Genomic DNA, 23,014 nt, shown 5'->3' on the forward strand with positions numbered 1-23,014 from the left:
AGGTTGCAGGGAGCCAAGATCACGCCACTGCACTCCAGCCTGGGTGACAGAGCAAGACTTCGTCTCAAAAAAAAAAAAAAAAATCATATGAATAAATGCACGTTTGCTCTCTCTAGAGAAGCTTTATATTAATATAGCTTCCTTTGGCTAGATATATTTCAGCTGGTTTCAGTGAAACTGCCAAAATCATCAAGCCAGGAAGTAGAAGCCAAGGAGCTGTCCTTTGTTTTGGATTACATAAACCAGTCACCCAAGTGCATTGCCTTTGGAAACGAGGTAAATTTTGTTTTGTTGGTTTTCTGTTTTGTACCTAAAATTTCTCTCCTGCAATCTCTCTTCTGAGCATTTTATGTTACAGTGATTTTATATTCCCTTGAATTACTATATTTTTATTAGTCACTAAGAAGCCTCTTCATTGCTTTAGCATGTATTTATGGTATACATTTTTTTAGGACTATCCTTATTTTTGTGTATTCTGTCCTATTGCCTTGGTAAACTCTCTTAGACTATGTGTCTTTAGAAATTATGGCCTCCCTGTTCATAATTAATATGCCCATTATAGAAAATTTGGAAACTACAGAAAAATATAATGAGGAAATAAAACCTATAATCTTACTAGTGATCATTGAAGAATCTCTTTCTAGGCTTTTTTCTTAACATTCTTAAAATAGCTTTTCCCAAAAAGAATTAAGATCAGAAGTCTTTTTATCTTTTTTTTCACTTAACTTTGCCGCCTGTGTGTATACTAACATGTTTTTCATAAATAATAACTGATGTTTATACTGTGATTTCTTCAGCCATTCGCTGTTAACAGTTACTTTACTATTTTAAAATCAAATGCTATGAAAAGCCTCCGGACATCACTATAGGAGCATGTTTCTTTAGTCTTAAGTTTTGTAGCATTATTCTGGCATTATTCTGAAAAGAGTTAATTTCTCAGAGTAAACTTTTTTAACATCATTAATGTCAGCATTCTTCAGCATTGTTAGTCATCAAATAAATACAAATTAAAAACATAGCAACGTACCACTTTAGGTCCACTAGAATAGCTAATATTGACAGGATATAGAGCAAAGTTAGATCCATTTACCTAGCGATTCCATTCCTACATAGAAAGAAATGAAAACATAACCACAAAATGATGTGTACAAGAGTGATTATTCATAGTAGCTCCAAAATATAAATTAACCCAAATGTTCTTCAGCAAGAGAATAAACAAATGTGATATGTATGCAGTGGAATGCCGCTCAGCAGTAAAAAGGAGCTAATAACACACATGAAAATGTGGGTGAAATTCAGAAAGATGATGGATGATGTTGAGCCACAGAGGACAAGCACAAAAGAGTGTGTATTTTACCATTCCATGAACGTGAAATTCTACAACAAGCAGAGAAATAAGCTGTGGCGATAGAAACAGATAGGTGGGGTGGGGACATTAAGGAATGACTGTAAAGGGGGGGGCGGTGCATTTCTGAAGAAGGAAATGTTCGAGATCCTGATTGTGGCAGTGGTTATGTAGATGTACATGTATGTCAAACATTGCATTTTAGTGTATGTAAATTATTCCTAATGGAAAAAAATTCTAATCATTGTACTTTAAGCTTGAGAGTCTAGTTTTAGGATTTAAGACCTAAGTTCATCTTTTAATTTTCTATCATTGTTTTAATAGTATGATTATTCTTTCTACAGCCAAAGTAGAAGATATCATATTAATATACCCTTATCAGCTGAACAAAGTTACAGTTAACTTTCGTGGGGGAATGTTTCTTTTTAAAGAGTGTTAGGCTGGCGTGGTGACTCATGCCTGTAATCCCAGCACTTTGGGAGGCTGAGGCGAGTGGATCACCTGAGGTCAGGAGTTCGAGATCAGCCTGGCCAACATGGTGAAACCCGGTCTCTACTAAAAATACAAAAATTAGCCAGGCGTGGCAGTAGGCACCTGTAATCCCAGCTACTCGGGAGGCTGAGGCAGGAGAATCACTTGAACTCGGGAGGCGGAGGTTGCAGTGAGCCAAGATTGCGCCATTGCACTCCAGCCTGGCGGATAAGAGCGAGACTTTGTCTCAAAAAAAAAAAAAAAAAAAAAGCGTTGACTATTTTTATGAATGTTTATCTTCTTTTTGAAATACCAGGGAGTATATGTTGCTGCAGTACGGGAATTTTACTTGTCTGTTTATTTTTTCAAAAAGAAAACAACATCAAGGTAAGAATTATTTTTTATTAGCTTTATTTTATTTCCTCAAGGGTTCATTATAATTTCTTCCTTGTACCTATAATCCAGAGCTATTCCTACTTTTACATTACAAGAGAGTGTAAGACTGTGAAGTATAGAGATACCGTTTTTAACCATACTGTCACGAAAACCTAGGAAGCTTTTTCTAGCCAAAAGCCCTATACACCTAAATTCTAGTCTGCATTCTTGGAGTCAGAGTTGGATGTAGTTTGACAGAGTTTCACCACATGATTCTCATTGCCATTTTATGAATGTAGGACTGAATATAGGCTTTGGGATATGTAAATTTTAATTGGATCAGATTTAGTCTATTTGATCCCCAATGCACCTCAATTTAAAACATATTTGAAATGGAGATATCTACCTAACAGAGTTGTAATGATGAATAAGGTGACATATTTAGAGCAGCTAGTGCTAAGTATTGAGTAGTTACTATTTGAAAGTAATAACTACCTCTTCCCTTTTACCTTGCCAAGATTGCTTTCTTTTTTTTAATTTTTTTATTTTTTTGAGATGGAGTCTTGCTCTGTCGCCCAGGCTGGTGCAGTGGCATGATCTCGGCTCACTGCAACCTCCGCCTCCTGGGTTCCAGTGATTATCCTGTCACAGCCTCCTGAGTAGCTAGGACTTCAGGCGTCTGCCACCAGGCCAGGCAAATTTTTGTATTTTTAGTAGAGACGGGTTTCACCATATTGGTCAGGCTGGTCTTGAATTCCTGACCTCAGGTGATCCACCCGCCTTAGCCTCCCAAAGTGCTGGGATTACAGGTGTGAGCCACCATGCCTGGCCGATTGCTTTCTTCTTAGTATAATAAGGATCCTGACTTCTTCAGAGCCTGAAGATTGACAAGTATTCAGCCAAAGAATAAGAAATAGGCTAGATATTATAACAAGTAGATTGATCCCTTTTTATTTGTCCTTTCAGATGCATTAGCCATTGTCTCAGATCTAATGTCTCAGGTTTGATTATGCCTCATGCTAAAACGTAGGTTCAGTGAGAAATTTGAACAAGCTTTGCCTAGGCCAAAAAAAATCACTAAAATCTCTACTTAAATGTCAGTGGCTTCCATAGATAAATTATTATGGTAGAATATTAGTTACATGAATTTATATTGTATATTAATGTACGTTTACAAAACAGCATGCTTGATTCTTGATCAAAATTTTCTTTTTAAAAAAAATCCTGCAGTTATATTTATTGAATTCAGAGCTCTACAATTTCGGTTGCTATTGCTGGGAACTCTGCTTTACTTAACTACATCACCACTCACCAAGAGACTTTAATAATTAAGGGAATTTGTTTTTTTTTCCTAGGTTTACTTTATCATCATCAAGAAATAAGAAGCATGCTAAGAACAATTTTACATGTGTAGCATGTCACCCAACAGAAGACTGCATCGCATCTGGTCACATGGATGGCAAAATTCGTCTTTGGTCAGTTTACTTATGAAGAGCATGGTGATCATTTATGTACTATTTTATGTTAGTCCTGTAGAACAGGGCTATCTCTGAGTCCAAGGAAACAGCCTCCCTTTCCTTTTTTGTGTGCTTTTCATTTCAGACTTACTGTTTCAGGATTTCTAGCCTTGGGCTTATAAAGCAAGTGAAAAATTTATTGTTGCCTATAATCATTTATTGAAGAAAACTTTTTTTGTTTGCCTTTATCCTAAAAGGAAAGACTGACAATAGTGAATATCTAGGAGGGTACCACAGATGGCTTATTATTTATGGAAGTCAGTCACTCTGGTTAGAAATAGAAAGTGTGCACATTAAGACCAGAAGGCTTCATATTATGATTTATTATGTTTGGTTATATATTATGTTTATTATATTTGGCATGCCATTATTTTCCTAACTTAAACCTATGGTCAAAATAAGAGTTTTGTTTTTCTCCAATAGGAGGAATTTTTATGATGATAAGAAATATACATACACATGTTTACATTGGCACCATGATATGGTTATGGATTTGGCATTTTCAGTGACAGGTAAGTGCAGGTTTAATTATTAAAATGAACTTGAAGTATATGAATCAAGTGTTTTAATTCACTGTATGTTTAGTTTGGAAGATTTAAAAGTGCATAGGCCAAATGAATTCCAAACACTTGTGTATTACCCCTGTATTTCAGGCTTTGCTCAGCACAATGTACTGAGGGTTTTGAAGCCCTTCAAAGCTCTAAAGTGTACATTTGTGATAAAAATCTCTGTTGTTAACATAAATAACCTATTTAAATTATATGACGTTTTGAAGGTATGTCTGTCTACATAACTGTGTGTCCTCCATAACTGTAGCTTATCAGGTGCAAGTAACTATTCTAACATTTTACATCCATTATCTGATTTAATCATTGACCCTAGGAAATGAGCGGCATTATACTCATTCTACAGATAAAGGAAGTAGGATTTGGATTTGATAATTAGCCTAACATGACATGGCGAGTAGGTGGGATTTAGACCTGGTTCTGATTTTAAAGCTCTTGTTTTTAACTGTTACATGGCCTTATTTGACATTAACTATTTTAAATTAATCTCCATCATTATTTCATTTAAGTTGCATGACTTCTGTCGCAGCTTTGTGTAGTGTAGCTATAGAGAGTAAAAATACCTTTAAAGTAAGGTGGTCTTCAACAGAAATACAGAGAAGTACATCTTGTTTTTGTTTACTTTTAGTGTCCTCACACCCATGTGGTGAAAGTTGTGTCAGTTTATTGTGACTGGTCCTGTAAGAAAGTTACTACATACTAGAGAAGATTGTGTGCCTAAAAATGAGAAGCCAGGCTGGTTCAACATACACAAATCAATAAACGTAATCCATCACATAAACAGAACCAAAGACAAAAACCACACGATTATCTCAATAGATGCAGAAAAGTCCTTCGACCAAATTCAGCAGCCCTTCATGCTAAAAACTCTCAATAAATTAGGTATTGATGGGATGTATCTCAAAATAATAAGAGCTATTTATGACAGACCCACAGCCAATATACTGAATGGGCAAAAACTGGAAGCATTCCCTTAGAAAACTGGCACAAGACGGGGATGCCCTGTCTCACCACTCCTATTCAACATAGTGTTGAAAGTTCTGGCCAGGGCAATCAGGCAGGAGAAAGAAATAAAGGGTATTCAGTTAGGAAAAGAGGAAGTCAAATTGTCCCTGTTTGCAGATAACATGATTGTATATTTAGAAAACCCTGTTGTCTCAGCCCAAAATCTCCTTAAGCTGATAAGCAACTTCAGCAAAGTCTCAGGGTACAAAATCTGTGCAAAAATCACAAGCATTCCTATACACCAATAACAGACAAACAGAGAGCCAAATCATGAGTGAACTCCCATTCACAATTGCTTCAAAGAGAGTAAAATACCTAGGAATCCAACTTACAAGGGATGTGAAGGACCTCTTCAAGGAGAACTGCAAACCACTGCTCAACAAAATAAAAGAGGACACAAACAAATGGAAGAACATTCCATGCTGATGGATAGAAAGGATCAATATCGTGAAAACAGCCATACTGCCCAAGGTAATTTATAGATTCGATGCCATCCCCATCAAGCTACCAATTACTTTCTTCACAGAATTGGAAAAAACTACTTTAAAGTTCATATGGAACCAAAAAAGAGCCCACACTGCCAAGACAAGCAAAAAGAACAAAACTGGAAGCATCATGCTACCTGACTTCAAACTATACTACAAGGCTACAATAACCAAAACAGCATGGTACTGGTACCAAAACAGATATAGACCAATGGAACAGAACAGAGGCCTCAGAAATAACACCACACATCTACAGCCATCTGATCTTTGACAAACCTGACAGAAACAAGAAATGGGGAAAGGATTCCCTATTTAATAAATGGTGCTGGAAAAACTGGCTAGCCATATGTAGAAAGCTGAAACTGGATCCCTTCCTAACATCTTATACAAAAATTAATTCAAGATGGATTAAAGACTTAAATGTTAGACCTAAAACCATAAAAACCCTAGAAGAAAACCTAGGCAATACCATTCAGGACATAGGCATGGGCAAGGACTTCATGTCTAAAATACCAAAAGCAATAACAACAAATGCCAGAATTGACAAATGGGATCTAATTAAACTAAAGAGCTTCTGCACAGCAAAGAAACTACCATCAGAGTTAACAGGCAACCTACAGAATGGGAAAAAATTTTTGCAATCTACTCATCTGACAAAGGGCTAATATCCAGAACCTACAAAGAACTCAAACAAATTTACAAGAAAAAAAATCAACCCCATCAAAAAGTAGGTGAAGGGTATGAACAGACACTTCTCAAAAGAAGACATTTATGCAGCCAACAGACACATGAAAAAATGCTCATCATCACTGGCCATCAGAGAAATGCAGATCAAAACCATAATAAGATACCATCTCACACAAGTTAGAATCCGATCATTAAAAAGTCAGGAAACAATAGGTGCTGGAGAGGATGCGGAGAAATAGGAGCACTTTTACACTGTTGGTGGGACTATAAACTAGTTCAACCATTGTGGAAGACAATGTGGTGATTCCTCAAGGATCTAGAACTAGAAATACCATTTGACCCAGCCATTCCATTACTGAGTATCTACCCAAAGGAGTATAAATCATGCTACTATAAAGACACATGCACACGTATGTGTATTGCAGCACTATTCACAATAGCAAAGACTTGGAACCAACCCAAATGCCCATCAATGATAGACTAGATTAAGAAAATGTGGCACATATACACCATGGAATACTGTGCAGCCATAAAAAAGGATGAGTTCATGTCCTTTGCATGGACATGGATGAAGCTGGAAACCATCATTCTGAGGAAACTATCGCAAGGACAGAAAACCAAACACCGCATGTTCTCACTCATAGGTGGGAATTGAACAATGAGAACACTTGGTCACAGGATGGAGAACATCACACACCGGGGCCTGTCGTGGCGTGGGAGGAGGGGGGAGGGATAGCATTAGGAGAAATACCTAATGTAAATGACGAGTTAATGGGTGCAGCACACCAACATGGCACATTTGTACATATGTAACAAACCTGCACGTTGTGCACATGTACCCTAGAACTTTAATAATAATTTAAAAAATGAGAAACCAGGAAAAGTGATTTTTCTTTCTGCAGGTCTTCCTGGAGACTGAAAGGACAAGTCTTAGATGGTACCATATGCTGTGGGATCCTTAGAGGCTTACTTAGGTTTAATGCCCAGAAGCCCCAGAAAATAAGAGGCACCTTCAACCCGATTATGGTTTGGGGAGTAATGACTAGTGTATGGAGACAATGTAGGCTGCTTATTTGTATTCTCTACCCTCCTTCCCACTCCACACCCCGAAAATACTAGTGAGTGCTTGGTATCCTTATGTACACATCTGTATATGTTCCAGGCAGGGTCTGTTTTTTGTTTTTGTTTTTTTTTTCTTTTAAGACAAGGTCTCATTTTGTCACCCAAGCTGGAGTGCAGTGGCACCATCTTGGATCACTGCAACCTCGACTTCCGAGGCTCAAGCGGTCCTCCCACCTCAGCCCCCTAAGTAGCTGGGACTACAGACACGCACCACTACGCCCAGCTAATTATTTGTATTTTTGTAGAGACAGGGTTTCACCATGTTGCCAGGCTGGTCTCAAACTCCTGACCTCAGATGATCCCCCTGCCTCTGCCTCCTGAAGTGCTGGGATTGCAGGCGTGAGCTACCGTGCCCAGCCGCGATTTGAATTCTTGATGTTATATTTCAAGTAGCATGAATATTTTAAAATGAGAAATAATGGTTACAGTATGTAGTTTTCAATGAAATGTCCTTACTGACTGTGTAGGTATGAGTTAATAGAAAAAGAAAAAAATAGCTGTGTAAATGTAAAAGAAACACAGATTTTAGTTGTTGTTGAAAACTTTATAACTTAAGGCATATATGAACTGTATGCACAATGTATCATATGTGTATATATCAGATTCAACTTCTTAATTTTGTGTACATCACAACTACATACCTTTAGTCTTCTGTTTAGCTAGATTTTATCAGCCTGCAGCTTTAGAAAATTTGATAAAAACCCCGTTATCAACCAGTGATCTTTAAAACCAGTCGTTTTAGATTCCTGAAAGAATGAAAAATGGTTATTTGATGGAATACTTCTGAGAAAACAGTCTGAAACAGTGTCCTATCTATCCATGTAGTCATTAAGACAGTCTCTTGCAGGTTTTTGTTTGTTTTCAAACCATTAGATTTAGGTGGCCACATTTGACTGGTGGCTACCGTGTTGACAATACAGCTATTGATCAGTTTGAGGAGAATTGATGTTTTTATAGTATTGAGTATTTTAATTTGTAATCATAATAAATACTTTTCCACTTTTTAGGTCTTTATCTCCATGAGTTAGGATTTTTTTTCTGTAGGGTTCTCACATATATTTTTCACTAGACATTTGATGGTCTTTTGATAGTATTTTTTACTCTATATTCTAATTGACTTGCTAGTATTGAAAAATAAAAATGATTGTTGTATATTTCTCTTATAATCAGCTAAATTTACTTATTTTGTAAGTTTATCTGTAAACTATTTTGGCTGTGCCTTGATGTAGTCATGCTGTCTGTGAACATGGAAGTGATTATTTCCTTCTTTCCAATCCTTAAGCCTTTCCAGTTTCATTTCAGTGCACTAGACATCCAGTTAACATTGAATCAAAATGGTAATAGTATTCTTAATCACAAAGGGAAAGTTTTCGATAGTTTAACTTTTAGTGTGGTGTTCTCTATAGATGTTATCCAGGTATTCTTGATGAGATTCAAAGGGTCCCATCCATTCCTGAGTTTCTGAGAGGTGTTATCATGAATGGGTATAGAATTCTGTCATTTGCTTTTTCTGCATCTATTCAAATAATCATGATTTTTTCCTTCTGTTCTGTAAGTGGGGTTCCATTAATTTATTTTTCAGCTGTTAAGTAATCTCACTCTTGCAGTAAACTCTGTGATGACATGATATCCATTTAATATATCGTTGGTATAGTATTTTACTTGAGAGTTTTCATCTGTCATGAAATTGGCTTGTATTTTTTATATATATATAATATTTTTGGTATAGTATTATTAGGATCTTGTGAAGCAAAGTAGGAAGTGTCCTCTTTTGGTTACATGTAAGAGTATAAAATTGGTTTATTTCTTAAGTGTTTCGAAAAATTTATCAGTAAAGCTGTCTTGTCCTAAAAGATGTTTGTTTGTCCAGCTTTTCTAGTTGTCGACAGAAGAGTTGGTCAGCAACAAACTAATCAGATATCACTGGAAAAAAAATTCCTGAGCCAGTGATCATTTGTCTTCAGAGTATATTAAAACATATGAAGACACTTTTTGTAGCTTTAAATGAGTTTATTTCTCTAGTACGGTAGGAAAAAATAAAGTGTTAATTATATTTTTCTTTCTCTTTTTTCCCCAAAACACCGTCCTTTTAATTTCTTTGATGGATATGAAGGCACCAGCCTGCTGAGTGGCGGTCGTGAATCCGTACTTGTAGAGTGGCGCGATGCAACAGAGAAGAATAAGGAGTTTCTCCCACGTTTAGGAGCTACTATTGAACATATCTCAGTCTCGCCTGCAGGAGATTTATTCTGCACTTCTCACTCTGATAATAGTAAGTCTAAACTTTTATTGTGAGGAAATATATAAACACCATAAATTAGCTAGCATCTGTAGGGAACAGAGAATAAAGAGACATAAAACTAAGAGTAGCATATGAGATTTAATAAGCCTTCTTTTCCTTGCATTACTCCTCTCTTATCCACCCCCCTCTACCCCCAGGCACCACCAGAATTCAACGTTTTTGAGAATTATTTTTATCAAGTGGAGGCTAAGTATATTTGGTTATTGATGTGCCACTTACATTTTCAAAGTCTTAGTGTGGGATGACGTGGGGAAGTAAAGGGAAGGTTTGGAAGAAGACATTGGTGCTTTCATAAACGTGGCATTTTCAAAAGAATACTGCAAGATTCTCTTGATACAGCTGTTACCTCGGGGCATGAGTCCTGTAGATTTGATAGAAATAGAGGTGGTCTTGTATTTCTCCAAAACTTTGTTCAACCAGTGACTGCTCAGCCTAGACTATGGTGTCTTTGTAAATCCACTTCCTTTTCTTTCAAAAAAGAACATAACTGTGAACAGTTCATTTAGTGGCATGAAAGAGTTAAACTATCTTTATTAGATATATTCTTGATAGATTTTGCATTAACACTTAAAATGTGTTAATAGGCACAACTGATAAAAAACTTAAAGACTCCAACAGAAAACCCCTATCCCCACCCCTAGATTTTCCACTAAACCACAAAATATATTCCTGATTTTCTAGTAGTACTCTGAGTTCATTGAACTTACTGGGTTGTTTTGTATTCTGGTATATTTCAGAATGATATAAACTCAGATGACTCCTTCACCTTGAAGCTCTAACCCAGGGGTGTCCAATCTTTTGGCTTCCCTGAGCCACATTGGAAGAAGAATTGTCTTGGGCCAGACATAAAATATACTAACACTAATGATAGCTGATGAGCTAAAAACAATAATAATATAATGTTTCCAGAAAGTTTATGAATTTGTGTTGGGCTGCATAAAAAGCCACCCTGAGCCACAGGTTGGACAAGCTTTCTCTAACCTATTGATATTTAAATACCTATTTTTTTCTACCCACAGAGATAATAATTATTCACCGAAACCTTGAGGCATCCGCAGTAATTCAAGGCCTAGTGAAAGGTATTGCAGAACTCAGTGGATTTGGAATCATGAACATTTTAAAGAGTGCATATTTCTCTGATTTCACCTGTTATTTGTCACTACTTCTGCAGATAGGAGTATCTTCACTGGTTTGATGATTGATCCAAGAACTAAAGCTTTGGTTTTGAATGGAAAGCCTGGCCACTTGCAGTTTTATTCTCTCCAGAGTGATAAGCAGTTATACAATGTAAGATTTTGATTCATTAGCCTTGAAATTAATGAAAGCTTTTTACAATACCACTGGAGTCAAGCAGTTTGTTTAGTAGCCTTTAAAACAAGATCCTGTGCAGATATTTACTTGAACATAGTATTATTCATGGTTACTTAGTTCCGTTGTTCAGAGCATAATTCCGTTGAGGCCACAGTTGCAGATTAAATGTAAGCCAGTTGGCACCCCTGCACTTGCTCTCTCTATCTTTTGTTTCAGAATGCCTTCCTATTAGCTGTCCTATACATCTGTGCCTTTGAGTCACAAGGATAAAGAAACAAAAATAGGTAGATTGACAATACAAATTTGTATCTGCTTCGTAGTGAAACACTGTCATATTCACATATTGAAGATAAAATGTTCAGTGTCGATTAAAGAGGAACACTTCTTACAATCCTGATAAGTCCAATCCAGATGTTCCACTTTTCTTGTGCCCCACAGTACTCTTTATAGATCTCTGTCATAGCAAATGTGACACTAGCTCTCTCACCGTGGCCTTTAGACCCCGAAAAAAAAGGAAGCGTATTAATCTTTTTATGCTTATCTCAAGTATAATACCTGTAAATTGTAGGCATTTAGTACACTTAATAGTAGGCATTTTATTTACTTAGTATAGGCAAGGAAATGGGATTTTGTAAAACAACCATAAATAAATGCTGCCTACTTACATTGGCTATCTTTTTCATTTCTTAAAGATTGTAGGTTTATTTCTGTTCTGCTTATTTCTAGTGATGGAGAATCTAGCCTTGAGATGATGTAAAGCTGTATGTTCTTAGAAACAAAAGAAAAGCACTACTATAAATTAACGGTTCTCTTGTATCATATAGTGGGTGTTAGTAATCGCTAATATTCAAGGTCATTGAAGAATAATTACCACCAAATTGATACTATATAATGTGTTCCCTTTTTTAATGACAATTCTAGTGTCCACAGTAACAATTAGTTCATGTTTACCTTTATTTAAAAATCTATTACTATAGATTATAGAAGTTGTCTTGGATGTAGTTAATTATCATTCCTTGAATGCTGTAACGTTTGTGTATTTATGTTAATAAACATTTTGGTTTTTTTGTTTTTTTTTTTTTACTCATCAGTTAGATATTATACAGCAAGAATATATTAATGATTATGGTCTGATCCAAATTGAACTAACAAAGGCTGCATTTGGCTGCTTTGGTAACTGGCTTGCAACAGTGGAACAGCGGCAAGAAAAGGAAACTGAGCTTGAATTGCAAATGAAACTGTGGATGTATAATAAGAAAACACAAGGGTAATACTATCTGTGTAGCCACTTAATTTCAAAGTATAAAATATTTCACTTCCCATTTTACGGTTTCAGTTGTCTTTAAGATGTTTCATCTTGACAAGGTTTAGATTTAGAGATACGGGAGAGGTGTTATTCTAATAAAACCTTTAAGGTTTTTGCTCTGAGAAAGCACTGGTGTCCTCTAAATCATAATGTCATCTCATAATGAATAAAGACACATGGAAAAGTGACACCTCCTCAAGGGCATAATACCAAATTCTAGACAAATCCAGGATTAGAATCCAAATGTTCCCTTGCACTTCCATAAACAGCATACTGCCTTTGGAAAAGAGGGAGTATAGGTAGAAGTGTAGCGTAGTATAGTGTAGCGTGGATGTTGTGATTAGATAAGGAATCCATTCTCGTACTGTGGCTATAATAACCATTTATCAAATCTTTGCTGTGTGCCAAGAACTTGGCTTAGAGCTTTGTACCCATTGTCTTACTCTTCAAAAGAACACTGTAAGATAAGCCTGTTGTCTGTATTTTATAGGTGAAGAAATAGGCCCAGAGAGATTAAGTGGTTGTCCCTAGTCACTGTTTTTATAACTTGTGCTTTTTAAAAATCACAACCCTATGCTGCCTTGATGTTCTTTTAAGAACACAGTCCTAGTTATCTTTAATTCATAGCGTTGCCCTCTAAGCTCGAAACAAGCTTTAAGAGGTCATTTAGGTGACTAAAAATAGTAAATAATGACCAGCCAGTTTGACTAAGTAGTTTCCTGTCTATTTTTCCTTGGCCCAAGCGGGGTGTTTCACAGCCATTCCATTTTTTATTTTCAAAAGTAGGCAGGAATCTGGGTTCTATACAAGTTCCTGCAGAGTTTGATACAGTAGGCTTTTGAGTATCATTGATTGGTGACCTGTTTTATTCTCATTTTGTACCACTGGGTTGACTAGTACACGTAATGTTCTCTAAAGTTACAAAAGGGCAAAGGTGATATATTAGAACTCTTTGCATCCTGTGGCCATTAAAGGTAGAGCACTCAATTGTTTGTCATTCTAGGTGATTATCAGTTGCCTGTTGTTCAAGATGCTATTGTAAAATGTACAGCATGTCAGAAATTCTTCTATACATCACTTTGTCCTCATGCAAGAATAAATTTGTGGTTTCCTTCCTGCTAGGTTTATTCTTAACACTAAGATTAACATGCCACACGAAGACTGCATTACAGCTCTCTGTTTCTGCAATGCAGAAAAATCTGAACAGCCCACCTTGGTTACAGCTAGCAAAGATGGTTACTTCAAAGTGTGGATATTAACAGATGACTCTGATATATACAGTACGTGAATTAAATATGTTACGTTTAAAGTGTGCACAATTTTAGGAATTAATTTCTTTTTCTCATGACTTGTATCCATCCTGGGAGGACATTTTCTGCTGTATTGAATTCTACAGGATATTGCTTAATTTTAATAGATTTAAGAAATTACATTTTACATGCCTTTTTCCTCAAATCTGTTCTTTTTAAATGGCATTCTTGATTAATCATGTGCTGATTATTCTGGTTTTTTAGGGTAAAGTAAAAGGGACTTTTACCAAGAGTCCTTTCACTCCTCCACTAGAGGGAGGTCAAGGTCTCCAGGAGAGGGCATAAATTTCAAAACAGTTCAGATTTTGTAGCAATTCTGACTTAAAGAAGTTGTGGGGAACAGGTTTTTTTGTTTTGTGTCTTTGTTTCTTTTTTATTTTATTTTTTATTTGTGTGTGTATCTTTGTTTCTTTGTTTCTTAATCCCTACTGCTTATAATGTTCCTTGTGTAGCAGTCTTCCTTTAACAGTGGGGGATACATTCCAAGAGCCCCCCCACGCCACCGCCCCAGCTGATGCCTGAAACTGCAGATAGTACCGAACCCTATATATACTGTTTTTCCTATACATACATATAGGAATAAATTAGTTTAATTTATAAGTTAGGCACAGTAAGAGGTTAATAACTAATAATAGAATGATTACAATAATATACTATAATAAAAGTTAAGTGAATATGTGTGTGCTCTGTCTCTGCCTTTCTCTGTCTTTCAAAATATCTTTTTGTACTGTACTCAGCTATTTTCAGACCTCAGTTGACCCCCGGGAACTGAAACCACAGAAAGTGAACCCTCAGATAACGGGAGACTAGGGGGAACTACTGTAGCATTCTCTAGCATTTACACAATTTCTGAACATTATGGCTTATATTTCCACAGAAAAAGCTGTTGGCTGGACCTGTGACTTTGTTGGTAGTTATCACAAATATCAGGCAACTAACTGTTGTTTCTCCGAAGATGGTTCTTTACTAGCCGTTAGTTTTGAGGAAATAGTCACAATATGGGATTCCATAACATGGGAACTTAAATGTACATTTTGCCAACGAGCTGGGAAAATAAGGTAGGTAAATCATTTGGGAAGTATGTAGTGCTATTTTTTAACTTGTTTAAGCAAGTCTTAAAACTTCAGTAGTCATTTATGCCCTCTCCAAAAGTAGCCTGAAGGTCAGTGGGGCAAGCTGAAAAGCCAAAAATGCTGGAAAGCCAAAAATTCTGAGTTCACAAAGTGTGCCAACATTTCTGAAATTCAGGTTAACATTTAACTCTTGGCCTACATATTTTTTCTTTGGAATACTTTCATGGATGTGCTGAATGATAACAGAAGCCATACATAAGCCTCAGGGGATCCAAACCTTCTTATTTTCAGTGTATTCCCATAAAAACCATGTTATGTGCCAACCTCATCGTTTCTGAGAGGCGCAGGGGAAAGTAGCAGAAGCATTTTCAGGTAGTTGGTCCTGAGAACGGAATCAGATGCCTACTGAGATCGTCTCTAATTGCCAGCAAGTCTGATTCTGAATTTACTTTGTAAAACTTTCTTCAGAATTGAAATTGCAAGTTTTCTTCTTCTCAGTAAATAAAATAGGATTTTTGTCAGATGACTTTGTACATTTGATGTACATTTTCTCTGTTACATGTTAATTGGTATACTGCACAGTATGTTAAAGAATTGGTCATCCGATCTATTTTCCTAAAGAAATAGTTAAACCCTTCCTTTTGTACTCCTTAGACACTTTTTTCTTCAGGATAATTATAAACAAAAACATATGTGTCTATATTAAAATCTGCATCACATAGAACTAATACAGCCGCTGGAAGCCTGCAGTTCTTTGTAACTGAATTTGATAGAACTGACTGTTACTAACTTCCTTGTGGTTTTAATCTAGGCACCTTTGCTTTGGGAGATTGACATGTTCAAAGTATCTACTTGGTGCTACTGAAAATGGCATTCTTTGCTGTTGGAATCTGCTGAGTTGTGCATGTAAGATTTTTTTTACTCTAAAGTGATCTAGCAAAGCGCATAGGGAGTTGACATTAAACTTTGGCATTTTAGGACTTAGGGATCATATCATCAGGTCTGTACTTGGAATAGTCAGTTTTTTACATGACATATTATACCACCAAAATTTGGAATACTGAGCCTGTAATAGACATTATTTATTAACTGCTTAATTGTTGGTAAGTCGTCTTCCATTATCCTTACCTTTTTCTACTGTTTTTAGTGTGTGTGACTTTCTGATGCCCTCTACATCCCCATCCTCATAACAATTTGAATAATGTTTTCTGCTCATTTTTAATGCTTACTAATCTGCATTACCCCTGACAGCTTAAATTCAAATGTAATCTGTCACAGTCCTAACAAATGTGAACATTTTACCCATTTGAGTGTATGTTTGGAAGGCATAGTAGTTGCTTATTAAATGAATGTGTGTGGTAACTTTTTTCAGTATTCTTTACAGTTAACTCTGCTTAACATACTATCCACATTTAGCAGCATCAGAAAAGCACTAGACATAAATTTCAGTGAAATAATAATCTTTTCATAGTTTGTACAAGGAGCGCTAAAGTTCCAGTGTGTTTCTCTTTCGGCCTCTCACTTTAGTGCAGCCTTCCACAGATCGTTTCAGTGTGTCTCCATGTGTGTTAGTTGGAAGCATAAGATTCCTCTTCCTAAGAATAATGGAAGTTTTTTAAAGCTTTTGGTAAATCTTTCCTTAGAAGTGAATCACCTTTTTTTTCCCCCCTCAGTGGAGTGGAATGCAAAATTAAACGTTAGAGTTATGGAACCTGATCCTAATTCAGAGAATATTGCAGCAATCTCTCAGTCTTCAGTGGGTTCAGACTGTAAGTACAAACCACACTTTGTAGTAAGAGAATATCTATGACCTAAGTTTTCTTCTTAATATAATTTGAGTCAAACTTGCCTTCAAATCAGATGTTAATTGGAAGCCATTTTGCTCGAGGCACGGCCCTTCCTCGCCCTAACACTTTGTCATTGTGTAAGTCCATACTTAGTTCTAGGAGAGCTCCAATACGTTTCTTATTTTTCCACAAGCCAGTTCCTACTCAGTCTTTAAAATTCAGGAGATTTCACCACTTTGACACATTCCCAACTGCCCCTGAGAAGCTTTAATTGGTCATCCTCTGTGTTCTTGAAGCAGTTTCTACATATCTCATTTCTAGTACTTACAGACAAAATACTACTGTGGTTTCTGTCTTCTGCAGTAGGCCCTGGCCTCTGGAGCAGGAATTCTTCTTTCTCTTTTTCATCCTCATAGCCCTCATTCCTAACCTGCCTGGCCCATAGTAGGCACACAGTAGATACCTCTTGAATCAGCCTAAAACAGTCATGACTTGGGCCAGTTACTCAATGGGGTGAGTCCCAGGATTAGTGTGATCTGCCAGTCTAAGGCTAGAACTAACCTTTTCAGGCAAAATGTTATTGTTTCTTTGTTTTTTTCCTCTAGTGTTTGTATTTAAACCTAGTGAGCCAAGGCCATTGTATATTCAAAAGGGTATCTCCAGAGAGGAAGTCCAGTGGGGAGTGTTTGTTCCACGAGATGTCCCTGAGTCTTTCACCTCAGAAGCTTACCAGTGGCTAAATAGATCCCAGTTTTACTTCCTAACAAAATCACAGGTAACTGCCCCCCTCAAAAAAGGCAATCACTTTGTACATGGAATTTTAGACTAATAGCCCATGACTGTTGGTGTGAGTTTGTTCTAGGTGAAATAACTTCATTAAAGGATTATTTCCCCAAAAATTAGGTCTAATATGCTCAGTACAACAGTATTATTAATGTAAATGTATTATCATTTTACCCCACACCTTTGAGGTTCCTTAGGTATTGCTTGCATTAACTCTGTGACAGCAAAGAAGCAGAAGACAACTAAAATACTTCAAATTGCGTAAATGTTTTGTTTTTGTTTTTGTTTTAGTGTTTGATTTGCAGTTTTTAAAATGGTGGCTTGAGTTTGGTCTGTCAGTTATTTTTTATTCATTTCCATTTCTTAAGTATCTCTCAGACATAATCTTGTAACTCTCATAGTGGTTATTAAATAGGTTTAAATCTTTTATTCCTTTTCTATTGTCAAATATATATATCAAAATGAAAAATTTGACCTTCCCATTTTTTAACACCCTATAACACCTTGTTTAGATTTGCACTCTAGAGTTTGTCTTTTGCATCGTTAATTGATCTCTCTTTTCAGAGTTTATTGACATTCAGTACAAAGTCTCCAGAAGAAAAACTCACACCAACAAGCAAACAGGTATGTTTTAGCCATTCATAGCAGGATGCATTGCCCACCTGAAAGGATACAATTACCTTTTAGAAGTCAACTATGAGAAAAATATTTCACTTGACCCTAAAATGGAATTAGAAGTCATATACTTATAAACTGATATGTCTCTCTTGAAAGTTTTAGTGCTCTTTTAAAATTGTTTTAATTTATAATATCGGTAACATGCTTCCGATTTAAAGAGTCAAATATTTTTACAAGGCTCTTCAGAAAAAACTCCATCACCACTACCATTACCCTCAAAGACAATCACTCTCAAATCTTTTAGCTGAAGTTTTTTTTTAACTCTGAATCTCTAAGAAATCTCTAAGAAATGTTTATATTTCTAATTATAGATTTTTCAGATTTAGGTATTATCTATTAACTCTGATCTATTGAAGCTGAATTTTTAGCCCTTTTTTACATCAGCACTGCTTGCATATACACAACACACACTTTCCCTACTTGTCCCCCAATTTTCCCCATATGGGTAAATGTTAAATAGGTTAGTTTAGTAGTCATTGTCATAGCTGTATTAACACAATTCATAGCCAAGCCATGTAGTAGTAATAGGCAGATTGTTTTTCCTTTTGTGACCAAGTTTTTATTTTCTCTGGAGTTAATGATTGCCTTCTTTTTTCATTTGCTTAGTTTTCTATTCTCATGTAATTCAACCCCAATTCTGCTCAAGTTGTATAAGTCTTCTCTGAGTGTTTTCAGATACCTTAGGTATTTTTTCAAGTCATGAAGGATTATTTCCAAGAGGCTTCTGACTGTCTTCAGTCTGGACTGATTGCTCTGGAAACCTGCTACAGAGTAGTCATCCTAGGATCTATATTCACCATCATTCTGGGGATTTATTTGACCTCTACTCTATTAGTGGCATAGTTTTTCTCTTTCTTTGGTCACTCCCCCGTTTTGGTGAAGCATTCTTTTAGTGCATTGGAGGTCAATTGAAGACCTTGCATGTTTGGAAATGTTTTTATTCTCTTTCACTTGATTATTATAGAGTTGTAGGTTGAAAATCATTCTTGCAGAACTTTGACATTATTGTCCTATTATTTTCTAATTTCCAGTATTACTAGAAGTTCAATACCATTCTTATTCTTGTTCCTTCATCTGTAACTTGGCTTGTTTATTTTCCTTTGAAACTCATTGGATTAATTCAATAATTTTTTTGTTATTTACTGTATGCCGGGGACCATTCTAGACCCTTGGGATACAGTAGTGAGAAAAGTAGTCAAGTCCCTATAAATTTGTGGTATTCACAGTCCACCAGAAGATCGAGACAGTAAACAACATGCATTAAGTAAAATATGGAATAGAGAAGGTGGTAAGAATTACGGTGGGGTGGGGGATAGATGAAAAGACGGCATGCACGGGATACAGCTTATAATTTTAAACAGGGAAGTCTAGGTAGGCCTTTTTGAAAAGATTCTGATTTTTTATCTGAGTTACATATAGGGCCCCTTGGAGGGTTTTGAGTAGAGAACTAAGGAGGAGCTAATTACTTCTTTCCCTGTATTTTCTCTATTTTCTAGAACTCCTATTATTTAGTGCTGGACCTTCTAAAATGGTTCTCTATGATTCTTATTGTTTTACCTATTTTTTGTTTGTTTTCTGGAAGATTTCTTCATCTTTATCATCACATCTTTTTTTCTTTTTCATGGTCTGTTTCCATCACATTTTTGTTTGGTTTTGGTTTGTTTTGGTTGCTGCCTTTCATCTAGAGGTTTTCATCAGAGTCTGATGATTCTTGACTGTCTTTGGATTTAAAAGTGGGTTAAAAAGCCACTTGGAAGTTCTCTGCCTGTGCAGAACTTATCCCCTGGCTTCCACTATGTGAGCTAATTTATTGAGACAATCTCAAATGTCATTACAATTGACCCTTGAGCAACATAGAGATTGAAAACCTATGTATAACTTTTGACTTTCCAGAACTTAATCTGAAGCCTTACCAATAACAGTTATTTGTGTTATATGTGTTATATACTGTATTCTTACAACAAAGTAAGCTAGAGGAAAAAAAAAATGTTAAGAAAATCATAAGGAGGCTGGGCACGGTGGTTCATGCCTGTAATCCCAGCACTTAGCGAGGCCGGGGCAGGTGGATCACTTGAGGTCAGGAGTTCAAGACCAGCCTGGCCAACATGGCAAAACCCCATCTCTACTAAAAATACAAAAATTAGCCTGACGTGGTGGTGCACGCCTGTAATCCCACCTACTCGAGGGGCTGAGGCAGGAGAATCACTTGAACCTGGGAGGTAGAGGTTGCAGTGAGCCCAGGTCATACCTCTGTACTCCAGCCTGGGTGACAGAACTAGACTCCGTCTCAAAAAAAATAAAAAATACTGTAAGGAAAAGAAAAATATGTTTATTCATTAAGTGGAAATAGATCATCACAAAGGTCTTCATCCTTATCTTCACATCAAGTAGGCTAAGGAAGAAAAGGGGTTGATGTTGCCATCTCAGCTCTGGCAGAAATAGAATAAACTTGACATAGCCGTGTTATTCGAACCCTTGTTATTTACTTAGGCTGGTCAAATTAACCATATAAAATTCTTCTGCGTTCTTGCCTGAAGGACTTAGACCTGCCTGCCAGTGTTCTGAGAACCCCCTAATGAAGTACAACTGCCTAGATATGAAGATACCACCACCACCACCACCACTGCTACCCATACCCAGCCTAAAGACCTAGAGCCCTCTGCTGTGGCTGAGGAGGAGCTGTAGCAATCTGGGTGCTTTCTAAATAGACTTTTGACCAGCCCATCTGGTTTGTCTAGTCCCATTTTCACCCCACATGCAGAGTTACTATTATTACCAACTCCTGAGCATGTGCAGGATTCTGTAGTATGAACTGGGATGCTTGGCTTTCCCTACAGCCAGCTTAGAATTGTGCTTTCTCAGCTCTACTGAGCTCAATACCATCCTTCAGCCTGCTCTCCAGCTTCCAACATGTTACTGTTGAGGCCTTTTCCCTCATTTTCTATCATTGTGAGTATGTGCCCTTCGAAAACCCTTTTGCTGTCATTTTTGTGGGATTTGGTGAAGAACTAGTGGTAAATGCATGTTTTATTCTGTCATCTAAGTGTCCACTGTTAGCTCTTCTCATAAGTGCGATGCTAGGCCTCAGCTGCTTTCTCAGTGAAATGAGAGAATCATACTAGCTGGATAATTTGTAAAATCCCTTTCCTCACAGACTTACGATTCTGTAGTACTTACTGTTAAGTCAAAAGCAGTTCTTCCTTTCTTCTGAAATAATTTCCCTTTGTCTTAAATCCTTATAGCTGCTAGCAGAAGAAAGTCTTCCCACAACCCCATTTTATTTCATATTGGGAAAACACAGGCAACTGCAGGATGAAAAATTAAATGAAACTTTAGAGAATGAGCTGGTACAACTACCCTTAACAGAAAACATACCCGCAGTTAGTGAGGTAAGTAATTATGAAAGCAAACCATGTGAAACAGATTAAATGCACTTAAAGCACCCGAAGCTGGAGTTTTGACACAGTCAATCTGTAATTTGTATGCTGTACAACTTTAATACCCAAATAAATAACTAACAACAAACTGAATAAGTTAACCTTGTGATCTGGGATTGTTTTGGCCTGGACCTGGGGTAGGGGTAGAGGTGGTTGTTGGCATAAATGTAGGAAGGTAAAAATGCATTTTTCTTTGGTTTGGCTTTTGTATGGGGAAAGCTTTTTCACATTTCACTCTTGGCATTTACAATAAAAGGGCCTCTGTGAGGACACTGTAGGAACAGACTGCGGTGGAGGATAACCATTTTAACTGGAACTCTGTTTTCTGTTTGATTCCAGCTTCTTCACACTCCAGCCCATGTCCTGCCATCTGCTGCTTTCCTGTGCTCCATGTTTGTAAATTCATTGCTGCTGTCTACAGAGACTAAGAGGTAAAGCAGTTCTTAAGACAGGTTTAGATGCACTGTTTTGGGAAACAGGATGGTTTGTGTTTATCCTTTTTTAGAATGTTCTTCCACTGTATTTCTTTTTATTTCATAAATTAAAACCGATTTAAAGGCTATAGGATTATTAAGTCAAGTAAAATATATTGAAAATAAGTTTCAAAAAAGATCTTTGTGTGTTCTAAGGGTTTGGTACATAATTTAAAATTATACTTTTGTAAATTCACCTGCTCTTTTATAAATAACCCATAATTTTTAAAGTGTACTTAGTAAGAAAAGTCTTCATTTACTTTGTATGGTATTTCTACATAGGTGTCAAATTAGAAAGTTACTGTTTAGAAACTTTTTTTAATAGTGTTTTTTTATTCTGTTATTGTTAAAGTGCTAAAGAAATTCCTGAAGATGTAGATATGGAAGAAGAAAAAGAAAGTGAAGATTCAGATGAAGAAAATGATTTTATCGAAAAGGTCCAGGATACAAATAACACAGGTTTAGGAGAGGACATTATACATCAGTTGTCAAAATCTGAAGAAAAAGAACTGAGAAAATTTAGGAAAATAGACTACAGCTGGATAGCTGCCCTTTAGGCCTTGGAGATGGGGAGGATTCTTGGACTTTGTTTCTGATTGTATGTTGATATTCCAAAAACATCTATTTTAATGTTATTTCTGTTCTAAAAACAAGATAATAAATATTAAGCTTTGCTTTTAAAAAAAAACATAATATGAACATGGATTTGCATCATGCTTTAGAGTTACTGGATCATTGGTATACCACATCATCTCATTTTTTTATTTTGAGTCACACGTCAGCCTTATAAAACAAGTAGGTATTTGCTTCACAGGTGATACAGGAGAACTGAGACTTGAACTGTACAGCATATGTCCCCTTAGCTGCAGTTTGGAGATACGAAAAGTTGAAAATTAAAAGTCTTTGTTGATATAATTGTCTTAAGTTTAACACTGAAATTCATTTGGTGGCCAAATATGACCTGAGCTGGAGTGAGGTTTC

The 23,014-nt window shown here is 36.4% G+C and overlaps 1 protein-coding gene across 2 annotated transcripts in view; it reads left to right on the forward strand.

Moving 5' to 3' along the window:
* Positions 1–22,720, forward strand: part of WDR75 (WD repeat domain 75) — a 36,500-nt gene extending 13,780 nt beyond the window's left edge. For both annotated transcript variants that reach the window (XM_025404825.1, XM_025404824.1), the window contains 17 exons: positions 152–276; positions 2,133–2,203; positions 3,547–3,666; positions 4,132–4,220; positions 9,687–9,845; positions 10,895–10,954; positions 11,047–11,162; positions 12,278–12,453; positions 13,615–13,772; positions 14,680–14,860; positions 15,687–15,781; positions 16,549–16,644; positions 17,268–17,437; positions 18,010–18,069; positions 21,366–21,512; positions 21,900–21,991; positions 22,386–22,720. In XM_025404825.1, the coding sequence (XP_025260610.1) occupies positions 152–276; positions 2,133–2,203; positions 3,547–3,666; positions 4,132–4,220; positions 9,687–9,845; positions 10,895–10,954; positions 11,047–11,162; positions 12,278–12,453; positions 13,615–13,772; positions 14,680–14,860; positions 15,687–15,781; positions 16,549–16,644; positions 17,268–17,437; positions 18,010–18,069; positions 21,366–21,512; positions 21,900–21,991; positions 22,386–22,590 (2,120 nt within the window). In that variant the 3' untranslated portion in view covers positions 22,591–22,720. The remainder of the gene's footprint in view (positions 1–151; positions 277–2,132; positions 2,204–3,546; positions 3,667–4,131; positions 4,221–9,686; positions 9,846–10,894; positions 10,955–11,046; positions 11,163–12,277; positions 12,454–13,614; positions 13,773–14,679; positions 14,861–15,686; positions 15,782–16,548; positions 16,645–17,267; positions 17,438–18,009; positions 18,070–21,365; positions 21,513–21,899; positions 21,992–22,385) is intronic.
* Positions 22,721–23,014: the final 294 nt, after the last annotated feature.

This window comes from Theropithecus gelada, chromosome 12 (assembly GCF_003255815.1).
Source record: "Theropithecus gelada isolate Dixy chromosome 12, Tgel_1.0, whole genome shotgun sequence".
Classification (NCBI taxonomy): domain Eukaryota; kingdom Metazoa; phylum Chordata; class Mammalia; order Primates; family Cercopithecidae; genus Theropithecus; species Theropithecus gelada.